The following is a 20526-nucleotide window of genomic DNA, read 5'->3' as shown; positions in this document are numbered from 1 at the left end:
GTAAAATTGAAAACATCACCTTTCAAGCTCCATCCCACTTTGATCCAGAGCTCATTGTGTCTGTAATACAGCAGATTTATTTTTCATTCTCTCTTTTTTTTCTCTTTCTCTAACGGATGCCACTGGAAAAGGGTCTCAAAGATCTGTTACTAAACTGGCAGCAACCACTTTTAAATACCTGACATGTCAGAATCAATGCATAACTTGTTCGCTCATCCCTGGTGCATCCTAGCTTCAGGCAGGCTGTTGTGGAAGAAAAGAGAAGACATTATCTCATTTCCACACAGACAGCATTCAATCCACTAAGAGCCCAATATCCAAACAGCCATTTTGTCCATATTCTCACCAGTATCAGGGGAAAAATCCAAGACCAAGTGAACAGATCAGCACCAACTGCATGCCACTTGGAGGCTTGAGGCAATATTGGTTTTTGCCTGTTAGAGCTGCACCCAATAAAAGTGAGCCACAAACCCTCCTTTCCCCCTTTGGCAGTGCCAGCAAGACTTCACAGTTATAATAGCCCTCTCCCTGCTTTCTTCTGCTGTGGTTCTTCCTCCAAACCCTGTCTGGAGACACAATGGAGAATACTGAAGAGGTTGTTTCTCACAGCCAAACCATCTGCTTTCCACAGCCCTGCAGTCACAGGCCTGCAGAGAAAAGGAGCTCATAGCTACAATGGGGAAATTCAGGTAAATAGATGCCTAAGTACAAAGCTAAACTTGGACCAGTTGCCTCTATAAAGAGGAGCATATTAACAAGCATTTTATTGCCAGAGAAATGCATCTATCATTAATGAGCTGGCAGATGCAGTGGCAACACTGGTGCTGAGTTTGGCACACAGGGTAACAAGCAGACAGTGGACAAGGCTACAGGTATGTCACCAGGAGAAATCCTTCTTCATTACAGCTTATGCTTCCAAGACCAACCCTTAGAACATGTTTCCCCTCCCAGCAATAGCAGCTTTGTTCCCCATTGTATTTCTAGGAGTTCAACAAAACTCAGAACAGAAAGGAGTCCCCTCATTCATCGTGCAAGGACAGATGCTATTTAGAAGAGATGGAGACAGCAGAGACAGAAAAGAGCACATTAGCTTAAGAGAAAGAAGGCTTTTTACGAAGTAGGGCTGTTACAAACAGCATTTTACACTTGAAGCACAACAAATTAACACAAAAAAATTAAATTGCAAATTCAATGAACTTCCAAACATCCGTTAACTTGAATGCCTGAAATTAATCCAGAAATCTGAACACCTGAAACAAATAGTTTTGCAAATGTGATTCTCAAATCAAGTGAACAATGTTGTTGATGTTGTTTAGAAAGAAAAAGTTTTAGCACAGCCCCATGAAGAAGAGTAAGTGGCCACTCAATCCTCCCCAGTGGCTTGCTTGCCCAGAGAACATTAAAAATATGCAGCCAGCACAGCTTTGCACTGCATCAGCCTGGATTATACCACATGGGACCAATTTGGCAGCCATTCTAATAGTAGTCAATGACAGCCACACCATTAGCTCAGAAGAAAACTTCCATAAAAAGTCAGCCTGGAAACGCCTGAATAAACTTCAGAGCTCTTAAAACAGTTACTATGGAGTTACTATGGAAATAAGCAGTGAGTTACGCCAAGTGCTAATCTCAGCAAAATACAAAAAAGAATGCTTATAGTCATTTAGCTTCCTTATTGCAAGGCTTGCTGCTCAAACACAAGGCTGGCTTATACTCCAGAGTCCCAGCCACTCTTTCCTTGCTCAAAAATACACATGAATATGCAGCTTAGAATACAATTAAAGGACAAATTTATCAAAGCAGAGTAGAAGCAAAGTGCAGTAACAATGTAAGTCTCCTTCAACCCAACCCCACACGGCCTGGGGGAGAGAAAACAGGAGTTGTGCTTGCACAAGTGTGGTTTTACACAGTGGTCTGCAGATGGAGGGCGGAGTTTGCAGTCCAAGAGGTAAGTGGGCAAATGGGTGCTTTTAAAACCTGTCTGCAGGCTCAAGCAACTACAAGTTCCCTTCGAGTCTGTCAAGTGCAATTTAAACCACTCAGTCACATAATCCCCATCATGTAAGATACCTGAATAGTATGAAATGGACTACATTTCTAAGGGCTAATTGAAAGCTTGCAGTCTATACAAGTCCTGTCACCCTTGAACAGAGGCTGCCAAGGACTCTGGGAATACAAAGCAGAATTACTCATCCACAAAGCAGAAAATCCATGACATTCACATAGCTGTGGCCACATAAGTGTAGCTGCTTGGTTTTTCTTGGAGGAAAAAAAGACATAGTTTTACAGAAAAAGAACCTAAAACCTCTCCTCTGTGCCAGCCTGGCACAGAAACCAGCAGGAGATCATGTGGACTGAAAACATTTACACATTTAGTAAATTTTCAGTAAATAATGGGTAAGAGTACATGTTTCAAAACAGCTGTTAAAAACACCATTCAAGCTGCTGCAGACTTGTTTTTGAACAGCAGTTTAAAGGATGGATACTAGGAGAAAACAGAAGGGATTCAGAGCAAACTTCCAACCTCCAGAAATGTAGCTGATCATCTTAGAAAGTTGGGGTTTTGATACAGTAAAATTCAACCTATCTTTTGTAAGCTTTCCCCCCAAAAATCATAACTGAGTTTGTTCAGCCTTGAGATGAGAAGGCTTAGGGGAGACATTATTACAATGTTCCAGTACTTTAAAGGGAGCTACAAAGAAGATGGAGACTCCATATTTACAAGGAGTCATGTAAAAGACAAAGGGCAATGGCACAAGTTGCTCCTGGAGAGATTCCATTTGAACACAAGAGGAAAATTTTTCACTATGAGGACAGTCAGACATTGAAATGATCTCCCAGGGGAAGTGGTGGATTCCCCCACTTTGGAAAGTTTTATGTCTCAGATAAGGGGTGCTGGGACATAATATATGATGATCCTTGAAGTCCGTTCCAACCTGATAATCTATGATAATCCAACTTTTTTATTCCCTCTCCCCCTAAACTTTGCCTGCAACAGTGTGATGAGCTTTTTCTAGAAGAAAAAAACCAATCTAAAGAGCAAGGACAGATTTTGTTTTGTCTCAGTAACTACCCCTCATGTGACAGAACTGGAATTTACTCAAAAATTCCTGTGGCCAGAATTTCAACATTCCCCAGTGCATTAACACAGATGCTGTTCACCTCCTTCCACATTTTCACCGGACACAAAGGTTAGAGGTGGGTGACTCGAATCACCATTCTAACCTCATTTCCTGACAGGCTGTTCATTACTTGCTCATTATCTGTTAGACTCTGCACTTTGGGAAGGGATGGAATGAGTAGCTAATTCATTGCTAGTGATATATCCGACGTTTATTAATGATGTGAAGATATCTTGCAAGAAGACATCAAGTTCAAATTTTCACAGAGCAGTAGATCATACACTTATGCTGAACACCATTGACTGAACAAGTGTACAGCTGACTGGTAAAAGCAAATTTATGGCCTATGAGCTTTGAAAAGTCCGTTTCTCTCAGTGCTTCACATAACTGGTCACGGGAAAAGGAAAAACATCAAGGAGCTGCAGCAATGTAAACATGAAATGCCAAAGAAGTTATTAAAATATTATTTTATTTTATGAATAAAAACTAAAACAGAATTAGGACATGGCTCTATTTTTTCTTTTTCCCCGTTTCCTTTGAACTATTCTGATCATCTCTTTTTGAACCAAGGCCATATCTACCATTCCTGTGCTGATTCTGCCACTCACTCTCCAGCTGTCTCAGCATTTCTTGTGTCAGAAGTCCTTCACGCAGCAATCTGTTGGCAAGAGATCCCCGACCATGGCTTTTCAGATCCTCCTGCCTTGCAGCAGACCGATAGGCTTTCAAGTTCTTCACTCTTCTTTCTCCTGGAACCCCCACTGCAATTGAGAGTGCCTCTGTGGATCTTGCACCATGACGGTCCGAAACCACCCTGGCATCCCTCTTAGTCCTTGAAAGAGGAAAGTCTTCTGACACAACTTCTGCTGTGCCAGGAGCAGCTGCAGACTGTGAAGCTCGGATCAGCCTTGTGATGTTGCAGACACCAATTTGTATAATGTCATCGAGTTTTTTCTGAATATCCCTTACAAGGACAGCATCAGGAAACATATCCATGAAGCGGTAACTGCAGAGGCAAAACAACACACTTAAACCTTTTCACTACAGGACAGCCAACTGGAACAAAAATGGGATACATAGTATGTAAAGTAAAAAAATTAAAATCATTACATGTTGCATGGGAAGGCCACTGTATTTTACGTGGTATTATGGCTGCTCCAGTTCAGGATCACCTTGTTTCTAACTTTCTCTCTGTCATTCACAAACTGCTGTTCTCTGCAGAACCCATGACTTGCTCCCACATCTTAGCTACATCTCACTTGTCAAGATCCTCCAAAGGGCCAAAGGAGCCCATACTGCATCACATACACATGGCCTTGAAGATATTGTTTGTCTAGGACAGCAAGTCATAAATGTTAGGAAAAAATAAAAATAGTTTTCAAGCACAAAAAAAAAAAATACCTTAACCACAGATACAGGTCAAAAACGTCATGAACAGCTTCAAGGTGCACGAGTTCTTTGATGTTCTTTGGAGCAGCTAAGGGCCACTTGGTGTGCCTGCAGAGCCAGTCAAAGGTCAGAGGCTCATTTCTACTGAACTGTCTTGCAAACTGAAAAACAAGCAGATTCAGTGAAGTCTTCAGTTAGTCAGGAAAGAAGAAATCCCAAATTAGTTAAAATTCCCTTGTGTCTGTCTACATAGATACGCCAGAAAACACCTGCTTTGTTTTACACAACCCAAATGCCAAGCATTCTTTTATGTAATTACTCAACCCAGGAATCACCTCTACTCTCCAGGGCCTCATTAACACAATTTGTCCATGGGCCATGCACAGAGTTAAGCAACAAAAGTAGAGACATATCCAGAAAAGTACTGGCAGGGTTTGATTTTGTCTAAGAAAGCACTTGAAACTTTGTGTTTTTTCCTTCTCCTGCTCCTGACCTGTTCATTATCTTATCTGAGAACCTCCAGAGTTGAATAAAATGTTAAATGTGTTCCCTGAACTAGGAAATGCACTATTCACAACCCAAACAGATTAATTTTGAAATGTAACACGTTTTTTTCATCTATTTAAATCAATTATTTAATTTTTAGATAACAGTATTAGCCATTTTTTAAAAGCCTAGGCTTAATACTAATGACATGAGGTCACCATATTGCTTTCATTTTTACACTATTTAAAATGTTTAATGTAGTTTCTAGAAGGGCACAAAGGTAACACCATCTAACAAAGTAACAGTTCCAAATAAAACTATAAATCCTGAAAAACTATAATAACATGACCACAAACTCCTCAAAATAACCACTCTGAGGGGCACAGTAAAAAAAAGTTCTTCCTGGCCTGCAAAGTGAAATGATGTACTTCTGAGAGCAATTTACAGAACTATATTTTTCTGGGGGTTTAATTCTATGTAATTGGATTACAACATCAGCAATAACATTTAATCCCATATTCTTTTCTTCTGATGAGCAGCTAATACCTTGAAGCAGCAATATGTTGGTTTTTAAGCACTATTTTTAGACACACTGTCGTGTCAGGTTTCATTGAGAACAATTAACATGTAAGACAATTGTGAACTCTCCAGTTCAAAGACCACCTGCAAGGCAAGCAGTAGGATTGTCTCAGGCAAACAGCAGAAAAGCTACCTAAATTTTAGTTGACATCACAAAATTATAATCTGTTCTCAGATTTAAAAGCTTGGCTAACAAAAACACTGAAGGATGCAATTTAAAAAATTAAGAAAATTTGTGTCTCCAGCTATTTTATACTGCCACCTGTGAGCACTTTAATAATGATGTCAAACGATATCACAACAAAACCCATAAGAAAGAGTGAAGCTAAATACAGTCTTGATCCTCCAATATTACCATGGGTTTTCGGGGGAAAAAATAACTGACCTTCAACAGTGTGGTACACACAAAAGGCTCTTTTCTGTTCAAAGGTGCAGTGCAGAAGACATATCGTGATCGCAGATTTAGTGGAATGTGCTGAATCATATCTGCTAGAAACTTAAAGTCATCAATATTGCAGACAAAATAAAGCCCATCGACTTGTGAGAGACTCACAAAAATATCCTGTGAAAATATAATGAAATTAAGAGGATGTTATTACAGGAGAGGGTTGTTAAACTTTGTGTTACCCCTCCCCCCAAAAAACCAAACAAACAAAAATTTAGTGTTTCAAAGGCTAATTATACTGAAAGAACAGCTAAAAATACTGAATTTGAGCATAAAAATAAAAAAGGGAGCAGCAGAGTTCACAAGTTCACTCTACTCTTTTAGCAGGATTTGCACTGAATACTCTAACACAGGATCAGAGACGATGACATAACACACTGTGCTTTATTTCAACATTTTCAAGTAGTGTCCTAAGTAACAAATACAGTGTAAACTTTAGTTACAACACCACCACAGGAACCAATTACTACTACGTTTAGACCTTGTTCCAGGTTTGTCACTAAGTATAATCCAAAAAGCTAACTTTGCAGCATAAAATTCAATAATTGAGGTATTTTTTTGCCCAATGTCAGGAACAGATCTATTTTAGGAAGAAAGAAATTACAAGATAAATACAGTATTGCAATAGAAAAGGTCAAAGAACACCTGAAACATATCCAAGGTTTGGAGGAACAGGAGATGCCACTGCATGTTACAGGGGCAATTTTTACGGGCCCTCAAAATTATTTCTCTACTGTAAATCTTTGAAATATTTTTTAAAATATCTTTAAAGAAATACTGAGCTTCTTGATTAAATATGTGACTGAATACTTAGGATATGAATAATAACAAAAATATTTATCTTAATACTTCAAAATTTTACCTCTAATATTTTCAACCTCAGATCAAAAAGTCTGCACTTAATATACTGGTTGTTGCATACTCTTCAACACACATCAGCATATCTAGATACTTCAACACTTTTCAAATTTATTACATCACAGAGAAGTTAGCATTCTAAACATATTTGTAGTCACTGCTGTGGTAGAGAGAAGAATCCAACTAAAAATCCTAACTAAAAGCTGCACACAAGGCTGTCTGTTAGGTTCTCAAAGTGCATGTTCATACAAAAAGCAATTTTATAATTGTTCCAAAGCAGTGCTGAGTTTTTCAAGCAGAAGCTAATGTTCTTACAATTAGATTGGATAGAGTGGCATCAGGGAGATGGTAAGCAAACATTTCTATCTGCTCAGGAGTAGGATGTAGGCCAGCTGCCTAAAGGGGAAATAAAGAAAAAAAATCAAAATTAATTCTCAATGTTGTTCTTAAGTTAGTGCATCAGAAACAAAATGTAAGAAAAACAAAATGCAAGAAATCAAACCACCATATAGACTCCAGTTTATTAGGACATTCATCTCTTAAGCACTTTTCTGTTTGCCCTTCTAATTCTTTTAATTCTTAAAATAGCAGCTTTAAATTAAATATTGCAAGTCTACAAATTGTATATATATCCAAAGTCACTCTGGCATGACACAACCCATTTTTTTATTACTAACTTCTAACCAGACACAAGTCAAAATAATTTAGGATCAGAACATAGTAAAACAGCTCCAGAACACATCTGTACAAACTGGGCACTGAGCCTCTCACCTTCACAGGTGGCACAGAGTCATTCAAAATTTCCTTCAGCTGCACAAGGTCATCACGATGCATTGTAGTGACTTCTCCTTGTTTGAAGGATGAACCATAACGCCCAGCTCTGCCTGCGATTTGTAGAGCCTGAGAGGTTGTGATGGAGTCAATTTCCTTTTCCCCCTTCTCATTGACAGTTGGCTTTACTATAGAGTTAAAAATTATTCTTTTTATACACCTGAAATATTTGGAAAAAAAAAAAAAAAAAGAAAAAGAGAAAAAATTTTTGCAAATTATTTCCAATATATAACCTACTGAAGAAGAATTTAAGTTGGTTTGTTTTTGTTTTTTGAGGGTTTTTTCCCCTCTCAAAATTAAGGGAACACAGATACTACCTACAGACACATAATATTCAAAAGGGCCTCATAAGTCTAATGGTCAGCTGCAAGAGAATCATCACCTGCACATACAATCATGTTCTAGTAGGGTCCCAATCTATCTGTCTCAATCTGCCTCAGCAGTTCATGGCAATGTGACTGCATTGCCTTCAGCAACAAAATACATCTGAAACTGAAATGGACTTGCTCTACACTTCAGAAATGCAAGACACTGGTACTCTGACAACCTAGCACATCAGCTCCAGTGAACTGAAAGGCTCTTAACAGTGCCTCCTATCACAAAGAACCAGGCCAAGTGAGCTACTGAATTCTTAGAATCAATTTTAAAATTAAAGCTTACTTCTACCCAGTCAAATTGATCACTACTTCAGAACTAGAATGTATGCACTGTGTTATCTATACATAGGAGATATCTACCCAAATCAGACAAACTGGGGAGAAACAAATGAGGAATGCAGGTATCACACACACACACAAATACATCATAAAATAACCTGCTCCAAGTACTTACAAATTGAGTCCCATTCCAATTGCATCAGTAGCAACTAAAATTTTACATGGATCATCAGGATCATTGAATTTCTTTGCCTGTTCAAGTTTTGTTCCTAAAACAGAATGACAAATCACATAACAAACACTTCTTACAAAACAAATACTTAAAATAACAAAAAGTAAGCCTGATGCCTTTACAACAGGCTGGTGGGAAAAAAAAATTACTTGATTGGTTGGGTAAGAGTGCAGGAGGGATTTAAATAATTTCCAGAGCTGTGGATAGACCTCATTTAATTACATCTATCTGAAGATCAATATTAAGTACACAACAAAGGCCAAATCCCCAAGATTAAAACACCAGTCAACACAAGTCAATTAATTTCTCTGTCTGTATAGAGATGCAAAACTAGGAAAACCTGTACTATTTAATTTTTCAAGTTTTTCTAAGAAAGCAGAAATGTTCTCTTAAAAGGAAGAGTTCTTTACCTGGTGGCAGGCTGCCATATATGACAGCACATTCTAATCCTCTGGCTTCAATCTGTCGACTGACAGAGTAAATGTCATTCTTACTGAAACAGACAATGCAGTCCCCAGGCTGGAGATTATCTAAAGATTCTAAGGCATAATCCAGCACAGTCAGAGGAGTGAGTCTCTTATAGTTTCGGACCTAGAATTAAAGGAGTAGTCAGATGGCCTTTTCAAGAAACAAAGAAACTAAACATTTTTAACATGTTTTTAAATACTCTTCACAAAGGAATCTTCCCAAGATAAAAAAAAAATTAGCACAGTAAAAAACAGGTTTCAGAGATCAGTTAATCACTTTCTTCTGCAGGCATTAGCTCTTTTATCTCCTTTCCTCATCATACAGGGAGTTGCTATCAAGAGATACAGTAACCTGAGCAAACTTTAGGGCACTGTGCCCTCCAGGAAGAGCAGAACTCTAAACAAAGTCCCTAAATTGCTGCATCATTCCCTGAGAGGAAGACAGTAAAGCACTTCACTTCTTTAAGCAAAACTATACCACTATTAAAAAAAATCCCAAACATAACAACTTGAAAGCATCTCCTTTGGTTTACAGGAACTGAGAATAATTTTACCAAGAATGGCAAGAATAACTTTGATCAGTGATATCCCCAAAATAATCGGAATTTTTGTCTGTTTTCTAGCAAGAAGAACTAAATGTTTTGTCCACAATTTTATGGAATTAAAAAGCTTACTTCAACTTCCTCCCCTGTAGTGTACATAAGCTCTGTCACCAAGTCAATAGCAGCAGGTTCTCCACAAACGTGGATTTCTTCTGCACAAAGTCCTGAACAGATCCAATGGAAATAAAATGCAAAGCATTACATACTTATAGACAACAGCAGTCTTAGTTATTAAGTTACCCAGAAATTACATTTTGCTTGCTATCAATGAGAACTGCATTTCACCTCCTTCAACATGTGACAGCAGCCTAGAGACTCTCCTACAATACACTACTTCCTTAGAGCTTCTTCTGATCTCCTATCAGCAAACGATGCTTGGAAATCCATCAGTGGAGCAAAGAGAGCAGCTAATACACTGTTTCACCCTTAGCCAAAACAAGAGGTTTTGTTCACTCTCAACCAACCAAGAGAGTTTGTTTGGTTTTTATTATTAATGCTTTACTAAGACCCAAACCATAGTAGAAAGGAAGGGCTTTGTTTTCTGCATGACCTTCTAATGTTGTGAATAGGTCTCTAATGCAGTCAGAAGAGAAAAAGAGAAAAAAAAGTAGGGCAAGTGTGACAAGTCATCCTGATAAACAGCATCCAAAGCAGCGAAGGAAAGGGCGGGGGGGGAAATCAGATTCCTAACTTCTGTTCAAAATCTGAGGGAAAACTAGTTTCAAAAATTCCTCAAAAAAAAAAATAATCCTGAAATCATCAAAATATAATTCTTGGAAGGATTTAACAAATCAGAGCAGCTCTATTAATAAGCCATTCAAAATTAACACTACAAAATACATAATGTTCACCATGTTGCCATACATTTAACAGTAGCTTTTCACAACAAAAACTCTGAAAATGTGTTGTTTTAACTGAATGAAAAAATCTCCTTAGGAAATAATCAATGTAAAAAGGAAAGCACAGTGTAGCAGCACGAAGTACAATATCCAAGGAAACAAAACTAAAAGAGGTATCTGTATAACATTGAGAATAAAGTTATAAAAATATTCATTAAGTAAAACATGACAGGTAACTCTGCCATACAGACAAATTATTTGAGGCAGAATATCTAACTTGCTGTGAGACAACATATGAACAATACATCTATTTTACATCACATATTGAAACCACTTATGCACATACTGAGTACTAAGCTTGATTTTAATGTGCCATTTCCAGTCATATTAAACCAGTCAATTACCAGCATTCACAAGCTTACCTAGAAGGGCTCTTGTCCAAGCCCACCCTCTGGCAGGATCTCTGATCATCTGGATTTCATCAATCACAGCCACTTCATCTTAAGACAAAAAAGAAAATTGTGATGCACCAAGGAAGAAAATCTAGGATAGCAGTAAAACACAGAAAGGAAGTCACAGACTTTCTAAAAATGTTGCTCAAATGAAAATAATCCTCTATCAACAAAAAGCTGTTCTGAAATGATCCAGGTTTTATTAACTGCTGTGACATAGTTCAGAAACTGCTCAAATTAAAAGGAACAGTTCAGCTACTTCAGAGTCCAAGCAAGGATACACATAAAGATATCATAGATACGACTGAAACAGTAATGTATACATACAAGGAGTATTAGTGCTGCACATTTCAATGGTACAAGCAATATGAGGAGCCTGTCTGGCATCTTCATTGGCATACACACGCTCTTCTCCTGTCAGCAAGTCACATGGCACATTCTAAAGGAATTAAGAAAACCCATGTTAAATTTCTTGACTACAGAATATCCTTTCCAAAACGGGAAGAAAAAATTAGCTCCTTAAAGTACTTTCTAAGACAGTGTAATGGAAGCTATCCAGAAAATTACTATGCAGCCTTTTGAGACTTGTACCCTGTATTTCAGTCCTATCAGGCTGAAGAGTATAATGAGTAGTACCTGTAATTAGATGCCATTCTCTAATCCTGCAGGAGATTATATGTTCCTCTGAGTTATTTCAGAGGTATCACATCTTCTGACTGAAGAACTGTCAGAAGAGCTGCAGTACAAGCAGCTCACAAAGCAAGGACCAGGAGTGTAGGACCCATACAAGCACCTCCCTCCTCCAGTGCACTTGGTGACTGCCCTGCTGGGTGTCCCACCTGCTGTCTTATGCTTACACAGCAAGAGTTCTGAGGACTACATGTGAGAGACAGCAGAGAGCACCACCCTCTGCCAATTCTACACTCCCCCAGTATCAGGCAAATGGCTGCTCCTCCCATGTCCACAGCCACCTGCAGAGCCACAAGCAGGAAACCCTGCTTGAGCCTCAAGGGTTATGTACAATCCATTAGCTGCCAAATGAAAAGTTCTCACACACACTAAACACAAGGGAAAGAAGTGCAGTAACTTTACTAGCAGGCAACATCACTGCAGAATACTCAGCATATGTTATCAGTACCTCCTAGGACAAGCCAATCTTTCCCATGTGTTACTTTGATGAAATAATAACAGGAATTACAAATTCTAAATCAGACTTAGCAAAAAAAGAGAAATCATGATCATTTGGTGATTCACACCGTGCTGCATTAACATGTGATATATTATTGCAGTGCTTTAGAACTGGTGTAGTTCTGTGCAACTGGGAACACACTACTGAGGAGCCTTCAAAAGGATGCCGGAAGGAATAAAAAAAAATGACTGATGAAATCTGCCTCTAGGGACCTGCTACAGGCACTGCTCTTCAACCCAACACTTCTGAAGCTGCAGAACTTTTTATGGTTGAGTGAAATACAGTTAAAATTGAAGCAGAAAGTTGGGAGGAGTTAAGCAAAGGTAATTTCTTGCATAAAAGCCAAAATTCAAGTCACAGGCAAAAGAAATTTCCATGATGAAAAAGCCAATATTAGAACCTGGCTTAGCCTGGGGAGGGACAAGTTACAGAATAAAGGAGGCAGCTTACAGGCATGATCACAGAGTATGTGCTTAGGGGAAATGATGCTCCATTGTGTATGCTTAGAGTATAAATGCACAACTGGTATTCACAGGAACTTTACAAACATGCATTCACAAGCCTGTCCCAGTACTAAGGATGTAGATAAGTAATACAACATACTGACAGCATCATTACTCTTTTGGAAGATCTCATGAGCCAGAAGTTTTAGGGGACCACAGTATATTCCAGATTTTGCTGACAAAAATCTCTGGATAGCATGGTAAGTTTTTCCACTGTTTGTAGGACCAGCATGGAATATTATCTTTCTCTGAATAGCCCTGGCATCTGGATACCTAAAACATACAAACAGATTGGCTGAATGTTATCTGATGTTCCGTATACTGATTCAGGGGAAATTGCAAGTTAGCTAATTATTGACTTTTTAAAATACTTTTTTGTGTGTGCTGAAGGCAGAAAGATCAGGTTCTTAAATAGAGACAGTGTAAAGAGGTTACTGTGTCTTATAAAATCATCTTCTAAATCATGCAGTGCTTCCAGACACCAAGGGTGTTCAAAATAATTATCTTTACTGTGGTCACTCTCCTTGGATATATTAACATTTTAATATTCTAGCATGCTGAACATGCCAAACAGATACAGCCAGCAGACAGTTTTCTGGAAAGGCATTTCTGGAAAGGCATATTACACAGCAACTGATATGATTTTATTTCCCTTTTAACTGATTGCAATATATCTTGTAACAAAGGTAAGAGATCCTGACCCAAACTCTTGTGAAAACAAAGAAATTTAACTGAAAATATAGTGCAATTATACATCATAAAGCTTAAGTGCACAGACTATGAAATTCTATGACACTAGAAGAAAGCATTGCAACCACTTAAAACACACTGACCAGTTGGGGGGCAATCTTAAATCACTGATCTTGCGCAGATCATCCATACAGTCCAGCATCGGAAAGATCTGCTTTGCATGCCTCAGGAAAAACGGGAAGAGATCATCCACGTGACCTAGAAGGCAAACCCTTTGAAGAAGTCTGCATGCTTGAAGGTGTGCTTCTTCATAAAACTTTTAATGTACCTTTATAAGGATTGGAGACTCACATAAACTTTTTTTACCCTTTTGTTGTGTGCTGTCTTAGAATAAAGTAAAATGAAAGCTTCTAAAAGGCTTTTATGAGTAAACAGAGAAAAACAGAATGGCTTGCAGACTCCCTAAGCTACTACAACTTGGGATGCTGGTTCAAACTTGTGAGTCTCCAATCCCTATGTTTTAATGACTTGAAAATAAAAGTAGAAAAAAAAACTTAAGAGACACCCAAGTTCACCCTTCTGAATGTTGCAAAGCAGACATGAGGCCTTAAAGGTCTCATTTCAAGTCACACTCCAATTGTCCAGCTCTCACAAAATCTAAAAAAAACACCTGGATCTGAAAAAAATGTTATTATCAAACACACAAAAAAATTGTGGTGTTTTGTTTTCTTTTGCGGCTTTTTGTGGTTTTTTTGTTTGCTTGTTGGTTTTTGGTTTTGTTTTTAAATTAAGAATTAATGAACTCAACTTATTGTAAAAAAATTAAACAACCAAGCAAAACAACTAAAACACTTCAAAAGTGACACAATCAACCACCCTTCACACTCTAATGTATATGATGTTTAAGGCATGCATAAACAGTGCTCACTGTAAGTAAATAAGGAGTGGAACTGAAAAAATAAACGTGGAAAATTTTATGCACAATTAATTAAAAAAGACATTTTCATTTTCCTAAGATGGTAAAAATAAAAATTTGTAGTCTACCCATTTACATTGAAGACAAAACAGCCACTGCAACCTTTAAATGACCATCATTAAAACCACACAACTATGCCAAACAGAGCCATCAAGAGAGCTGTATTAAAGTACTTGAAGCCACCTGGCCAGAAGAAAGCTCTTGAAGTGCCCTCTAGTGACTACCGAGTTTTGAGAGGAACCAACTGAACAGCCCTGTTTCCATTTCAGCAATGAACAGATGTGATAAAACAACAGGCTGCTTTTTGCAAAGACCTCTACCTCTTTTGTTTCCATTTAAGAAAACTTAAGAACAGAACACTCCAAGATGGGTAAAAATGTTTCTGATGGGGAAGCAGTGATTTTTAACTTATTTTATAGAATAGTAGGAGGGTCCACAGGTATGTAGGTAAGCACTGACAGCAAAAATAAGAAAAAATGTATTTCATTTTACAAGCACCCAGATACTTGCCTGCATCACAGCATATATCATTGAGAATAATATGCAAATCAGCACTCACAGAACTGGATTCCATGATATACTTCCTAAAGCTTATAAATGCTTGGTGAAACAGGCGAGCTGCAAGAAAAAAAAATAATAAAAAAGGCACAAAGTGAATGCGACTGTGATGACAAAACCTTATTTGTAAATACCCAACAGAACACTAAGGCCATTACCCAACAGAACACTAAGAACATTAAAACCTACACTTGAGCTTGAGATATTACAGGTACATATGAAAGTTATTTGAACCAGGTAACAGAGACAACCTAAACCAGCAGTGTTGTGAGACCCATAAAAGATCAATCTAATACCACATCTGAATAAAAACAGATATCCCATGAAAAAATAAAAAAAAAATAAATCTTGGAACATTTTCTTACCATCTAATCCATTTTCTGCTCCTAGCCTCTGAATTTCTTTTCTTTTGTAGAACTTATTTAAGTTTTTTAGAACTTCACCTGTGGAAAGAGAGTAACATTTTATTTTTTTTTAGTTTGCTCAGAATTAAATCACATTCTCCTGCCCCAAAGATTATGGCTCATAGTTTCCTTACTCTAGAAAGACAGAATCTTTGCCATGCTGAACAAATTCAAATGATTTCTCTCTAAATTAAACACAACAAATGACTGAGCCTTATTAAGGACAGTCTTAAACTGTAACAGAGTAAGAAATGCTATGAAGATGAGGTCAGTACTGGAGAGACACACTCCCTGGTACTCGATAGGAAAGCATCAATGTGGGAACCTACAGCCAACTTCATGGATATAAGGTTTTGGGGTGGCTTTTGTTTGCTTTTTATCAGGTACCATTAGGAAGCACCATTTTTTTACATGAAAAGTGCATCTGCCTAAACTGCTTGGTAACAGCCTTAACATCCTGAGAGACTTTCTTCCCTCCACAATGCTTTCAAGACGTGCTATCCTGGAAGACCACTGTAACCAGACACAGTGTTCTTCCCACTTCTCAGGCTAAATAAAGGAAGACGGAAGAAACTTAGTATTTCTTCATATATAACAAAAACTACTGAATTTTGTTTTATAAAATGTATTACTATAAAGTTATTAATGAATGCTTTCCCTCTCCTGAAAGGCAAGGACAGAGTTGCAACAAAACTGTATTTACTAATGTATACTCCAAATTTACTTCACTAAATGTTAGTTAAAACACTATGGCAAAATTGTGTCCCCTACCTACATACAAGAGATCAGAAATTCACACCAACCTAGCAAATATCAGGAACACCTAGAAATAAACTTATTCCCAAAATTCAAGCCTACAAACCCGGTATTATAAATTGCTAAGACTGATACATAATGCAGCACAGCACTGGTGTGCCAGCACAAGTCACTTGAACACAACACTACCAAGCTCTACTCTCTGCAATGAACTCTGCCACAACATAGAAAGCTTGACCACTAGGTCAACCTTGCCTCTCCTTCTAAAAAACCAATACCCTAGAACAGAGATAACCCACTTTGCATAAGGAAAATCATCACGTGACAAGAACATGGCACAGTTCAATGCAATCAAAGCCAGAAGCAAAACAGCAGTGTCTGTATCCTATACACAGAACATGGTTCCAGTAATGGATTAACTCACCCAGAAACGCTCACAAAGGTAACTAAGGCAGACTGTCAGCAAACTTACATTTACTACACAGGCATCTGTACTGTCATCAGAAAATGTTTAAGGAATCAAAGACAGACTGGAAAATACCACGTAAAAAAAAAGCAGAGAGCTAAATTCTCTTCAGAACTTCAATAGAGAAGTTACAACAGTTACAACATCATCAGCCTTGTATATAAATTCACAACCTACTGGCCCTACTACAGGAGGAAAAGGTCAATGCCAAAATACTTGTTACTATCCAAGGCAACATGACATTGGGACCACGGAAGCCCTTAGCATCCAAGGTCATGATCCTTCCTAAGCACGGATACTTCGTCTTAATGTGTACCAAAACAGAGCTGGCAGGGCAGCCTAACTAGATATACCCACACTAGCTTAATCCAGCTGCATGTGGCACTGTTTCTAAAGCAACAGACACTATCAGGGTACATGCTCAGGAGATCTATTTCCTGCCACTACCATTAACTTTGTTTACCATTTACTCCTGTTTTAAGATTTTCCTTTACTGTTTCCTCACCTCATTTCAAAACAGTATTTTCTCCCTTACTCCTTTATTACTTTGATTTCTTAGCAGCTTTTTTTTTAAGGTTCTGTGTAAAAAGACAGACTATCTCTGCATTTGAGAAATTATGCAGTTAGCCTCCAACACACCAAGTTAATTTAGATGTTTCAGCCCTATTAGCCTATTTGCTCCTCCAGAGCTATTAGACTTCTGTTGTGCAGTCCAAGTGACCCTGCGTGTCTAACAATCCACCTGTTCCTGCACCTCCTCCTCCAACACATGAACTGCTGACAATGCCTCAGTCTCTCCCACTTTGTGTGTCTCACCAGTACACACAGCCTCTGACTACAGAAGCCAGAGAACTGACATGAAATGTGACAACTGAGCATTAGGGCTCCAGATCATCAACCACATCAGGGATTGTAAGAAGCCACAGGGCACAAAGTACTGATTTTTCATACCGCAAATTTCTGTTTACATTTATTTTAAAATTGTTAATGGATCATCTCTATACGAGGAAGCTCACATTCAAACCAAACCTGGTTTTTGCTGTTCACTGACTTAGCAGCATTCTGGCTCAGTATAAAAGCCATGAAGCCAAGTACCCATGTTTCAACTTTTGTACAGCAGATCACTCACCTTTACATCATCTTCTCTCATTGCTCTTTTTAGTCCTTGCTTTTGAGACCACATGCATGAGCAGACCTCATGTCCCCTTCTCCCTCCTATCTAATTTTAGTATTGTTTCTTTTCCTTTTTTTTTTTTTTAATGTAACTGCTCCCTCAATATTTCACTATAATATGCTCATGAGTTACTTTCTCACTTAACAATTAGCTTGTTTGATGAGGCAGTCATACAAGGGGGTCAGTAAACATCTACACAGATCTGAAATCATTCCATCATACAGTAGTTTCACATTCTATTTTCACCTACAACACTGTGCACTCGAGCTTGTCATATCAAGGGCATCACCATCACACAAATATATTAGAAACGTTACTAATGTAAAAGAAAGAAAAGACTGGTACTCCTTGCAAGCCTGAAAGAACTTCAGCCTGCTTAAAATATAATTTTCACCTGTGGGAATGTCATTATTTTAGCCAATCTGTTCTCTCTCAACAATTAGCAAAGACCAAACAGAATCTGTAGCTTTTTTTCCAAAGCATTTTAACCACAATTTTGAAGAAATTCATCATAACTGCTCATCTAATAAATGAGATGATGAGCAATGTGTAATTTAAGATGACACTCAAAGACAAATCTGAAAACAACACAGATGCTTTGCATTACAGCTGCTCAGGATTTCCCTCCTTGCTAGGTATTCTCTTCCCAAGTGGTCTGAACAGATAAAGATAATTTTCCCCATGTTCTGTATACCTGGAGGTAATACAAATAATCTGCCATCACAACACTTAATTAAGACAACACATGAAAGGAAAAAGTGCCCATTTACACCTTCAGTGCTTTGGGATCACGAAACAGGAAATGGAGCAAAACCTTCTTGTAGTGGAACAAAGCAACCAGATGCCTCTGATCACCGAGGAGCCACAGACTGGCTCACTGCTGGGCTAGTCATGAGAGAGGCTGGTAGCTCTTTGAGTACTGTTTTACCTTCATTGCGCCACTAGCGCTCATTGCCTCCAAGGTGAGGCTCTCATGGCGCAGCTGGTTAAGACCCGGTACTGCAATGCCAAAAGCCCTGGGTTTGAGACTCCACAGAGAGCCTCACCTTGGAGGCGATGAGCGCTAGTGGCACAATGAAGGTAATACAGTGCTTGAGAGTGAGCTAGTCTGTGGCTGTGAGTTTCACCTTTTATTGGCCCCCTGGTCTTGCACATGCTCAATAGGGGGCCTGCCCTTACTAGGCACAGGTGGACTTGATACCAGCTCACACCCACTCCTCGGTGATCAGAGGCATCTGGTTGCTTTGTTCCACTACACCTTCTCTTATTTATTGAGTCTTTACTGTGCTGGCACAACTAGGAAGACCTTTTCTGAGCAGAAGACTGAATACAGATGAAGAATTAACAGTATGTAAAATTTATAATTAAAGAAAGGGAAAGACTGAAAGAATAGTTACAATTCATCAGTTTCTTGACATATAATTACATGCAAAGACACCAAAGAACACAAGTGTAAAGCATCTCAATGTAAACAACAAAATTTTGTCCGTTTCCACTTAAATATAAAATGTGTCATTAAAATGATAGGATATATAAACTAGCATGTATGTAAAAAGAACACATAAACGAGCTGAGAAAGATGCTATTTTACTTCAAGACTGAAGTTCAAACTCCTGCTCTACTTTTGATGTAGTCAGCAGCTCATAACAGTAAGCACCGAAGCAGACAGCTCTTGGTACAGCTTTCCCAGATGATACACAGAAAACTACTTACATTTACTTGCTCATACTTTAAGATATACAAAACCAAGGACATATAAACAGTACTATACATTACACTTCTGTTTCTAGCACTGATGGCCCATAATTAGAAGTAGTGAGTTTGCCTGAGTTTGACCTGTACACGTTCTGTTGCTGTTCTCTCTACAACAGCACTACTTGATAGAATGACAACTTCTGAGTTCAGATATGGTTACAATTTCAGAAGGTGTTAGTTCCAGTGCCACAAGACTGTAGAATTTGCCCCCACACCAAGCACCTTTATCCTGACTGTACTGAAGTACTCCCGAAAGGGAGCGGAGTAACTAGGCACAGGGATTTTTCCTCCACCGAGGGCAAACCTAATACAAGCTTTGGAAAAAACATCAGTATTGGTCGTGTTACCTCAGCTGGCATCTCTTATCCCACTTTCACCTTCGGCGGGACGAGCAGAAACAGGGGTCAGGCGGGCCGCTGTCCCTGTTCTACAGAGGCAAAACCCCAGGAAAGGGCCCGGCCGGAGCGGCGGGCCCTGCGGAGGAGGCCAGAGGACGCCCGCCCGCCCACTCCCCTCAAGGTTCCCGGGGACCCAGCCCTCAGCCGGGGACAGAGGGGCGGCACACCGCAGTGAAGAGGCCGGGTAAGGCCCACACCGCCCCTTCCCGCGGTCGCTGCCCAGGGGCCGCCGCCGCCTCAGGGCCCGCCCGCACTCACCCTTATCCAGGGGCTGCGTGAGTTCGGCGCCGACATCTTCCTCCGCCGCGTCACCGACGGGTTTCAGCGGCACGGGCACGAAGAGAGAGGTATCGGGGGCGCGTGGGCTGCTGCCGTCGCCGCCGACCGAGGAAGAGGAGAAGGAGGAGGATGAGGAGGAGGCGGCGAGGGCCGCGGGGCGCAGCCGGGGGGGAGCAGCGGCCCCGCCGGGACGGAGAGCGAGCCCGGCGCGCGCCGGGAGCCGCAGCAGCGGCCACGCGCACCGCCTCATCGGCAGCGAAGGGCAGCGGCGGCCGCGCGGGGGTCGCGCGTCATAGCGCAGCGACGGTCCCATGGGTGCGCATGCGCGGCCCCGCCTTCATCCCGGGGCGGCTCACGGGACCGGAACCGGGCGTCGGTCCGGGGCTGAGGGAAGGGAAGGGAGTTACCAGATACCGGAGG

At 39.7% G+C, this 20526-nt stretch overlaps 1 protein-coding gene across 3 annotated transcripts; it reads right to left on the bottom strand.

Moving 5' to 3' along the window:
• Positions 1-3315: 3315 nt before the first annotated feature.
• SUPV3L1 (Suv3 like RNA helicase) lies at positions 3316-20365 on the bottom strand. 3 transcript variants are annotated; one of them, XM_030453424.1, is made up of 15 exons: positions 20086-20365; positions 15240-15317; positions 14827-14934; positions 13484-13598; positions 12755-12923; positions 11286-11397; positions 10929-11006; positions 9740-9831; positions 9009-9189; positions 8542-8635; positions 7651-7870; positions 7195-7275; positions 5962-6138; positions 4524-4672; positions 3316-4128 (listed from the first exon to the last, which is right to left on the bottom strand). In XM_030453424.1, exons 1-15 carry the CDS (start codon positions 20354-20356, stop codon positions 3633-3635), a joined length of 2421 nt encoding a protein of 806 aa, XP_030309284.1. In that variant the 5' UTR covers positions 20357-20365; the 3' UTR covers positions 3316-3632. The 3 variants fall into 3 exon arrangements, with proteins under 3 accessions (XP_030309284.1, XP_030309285.1, XP_030309286.1); XM_030453425.1 differs by lacking the exons at positions 15240-15317; positions 20086-20365 and having other exon boundaries at positions 14876-14934; XM_030453426.1 differs by lacking the exons at positions 13484-13598; positions 14827-14934; positions 15240-15317; positions 20086-20365 and having other exon boundaries at positions 12766-12881.
• Positions 20366-20526: the final 161 nt, after the last annotated feature.

This window comes from Calypte anna, chromosome 6 (assembly GCF_003957555.1).
Source record: "Calypte anna isolate BGI_N300 chromosome 6, bCalAnn1_v1.p, whole genome shotgun sequence".
Classification (NCBI taxonomy): domain Eukaryota; kingdom Metazoa; phylum Chordata; class Aves; order Apodiformes; family Trochilidae; genus Calypte; species Calypte anna.
This window is presented reverse-complemented; position numbering and strand designations above follow the sequence as displayed.

Coding starts and splice junctions, on each gene's coding strand:
- SUPV3L1 (XM_030453424.1), bottom strand. CDS start 20,356: ATGAGGCGGTGCGCGTGGCCGCTGCTGCGGCTCCCGGCGCGCGCCGGG. Junction 13,599..14,826: donor TGATATATGCTGTGATGCAG/GCAAGTATCTGG, acceptor TTTGCCTTCTAG/GTCACGTGGATGATCTCTTC. Junction 9,832..10,928: donor TTGGACAAGAGCCCTTCTAG/GTAAGCTTGTGA, acceptor GGATCTGTTCAG/GACTTTGTGCAGAAGAAATC.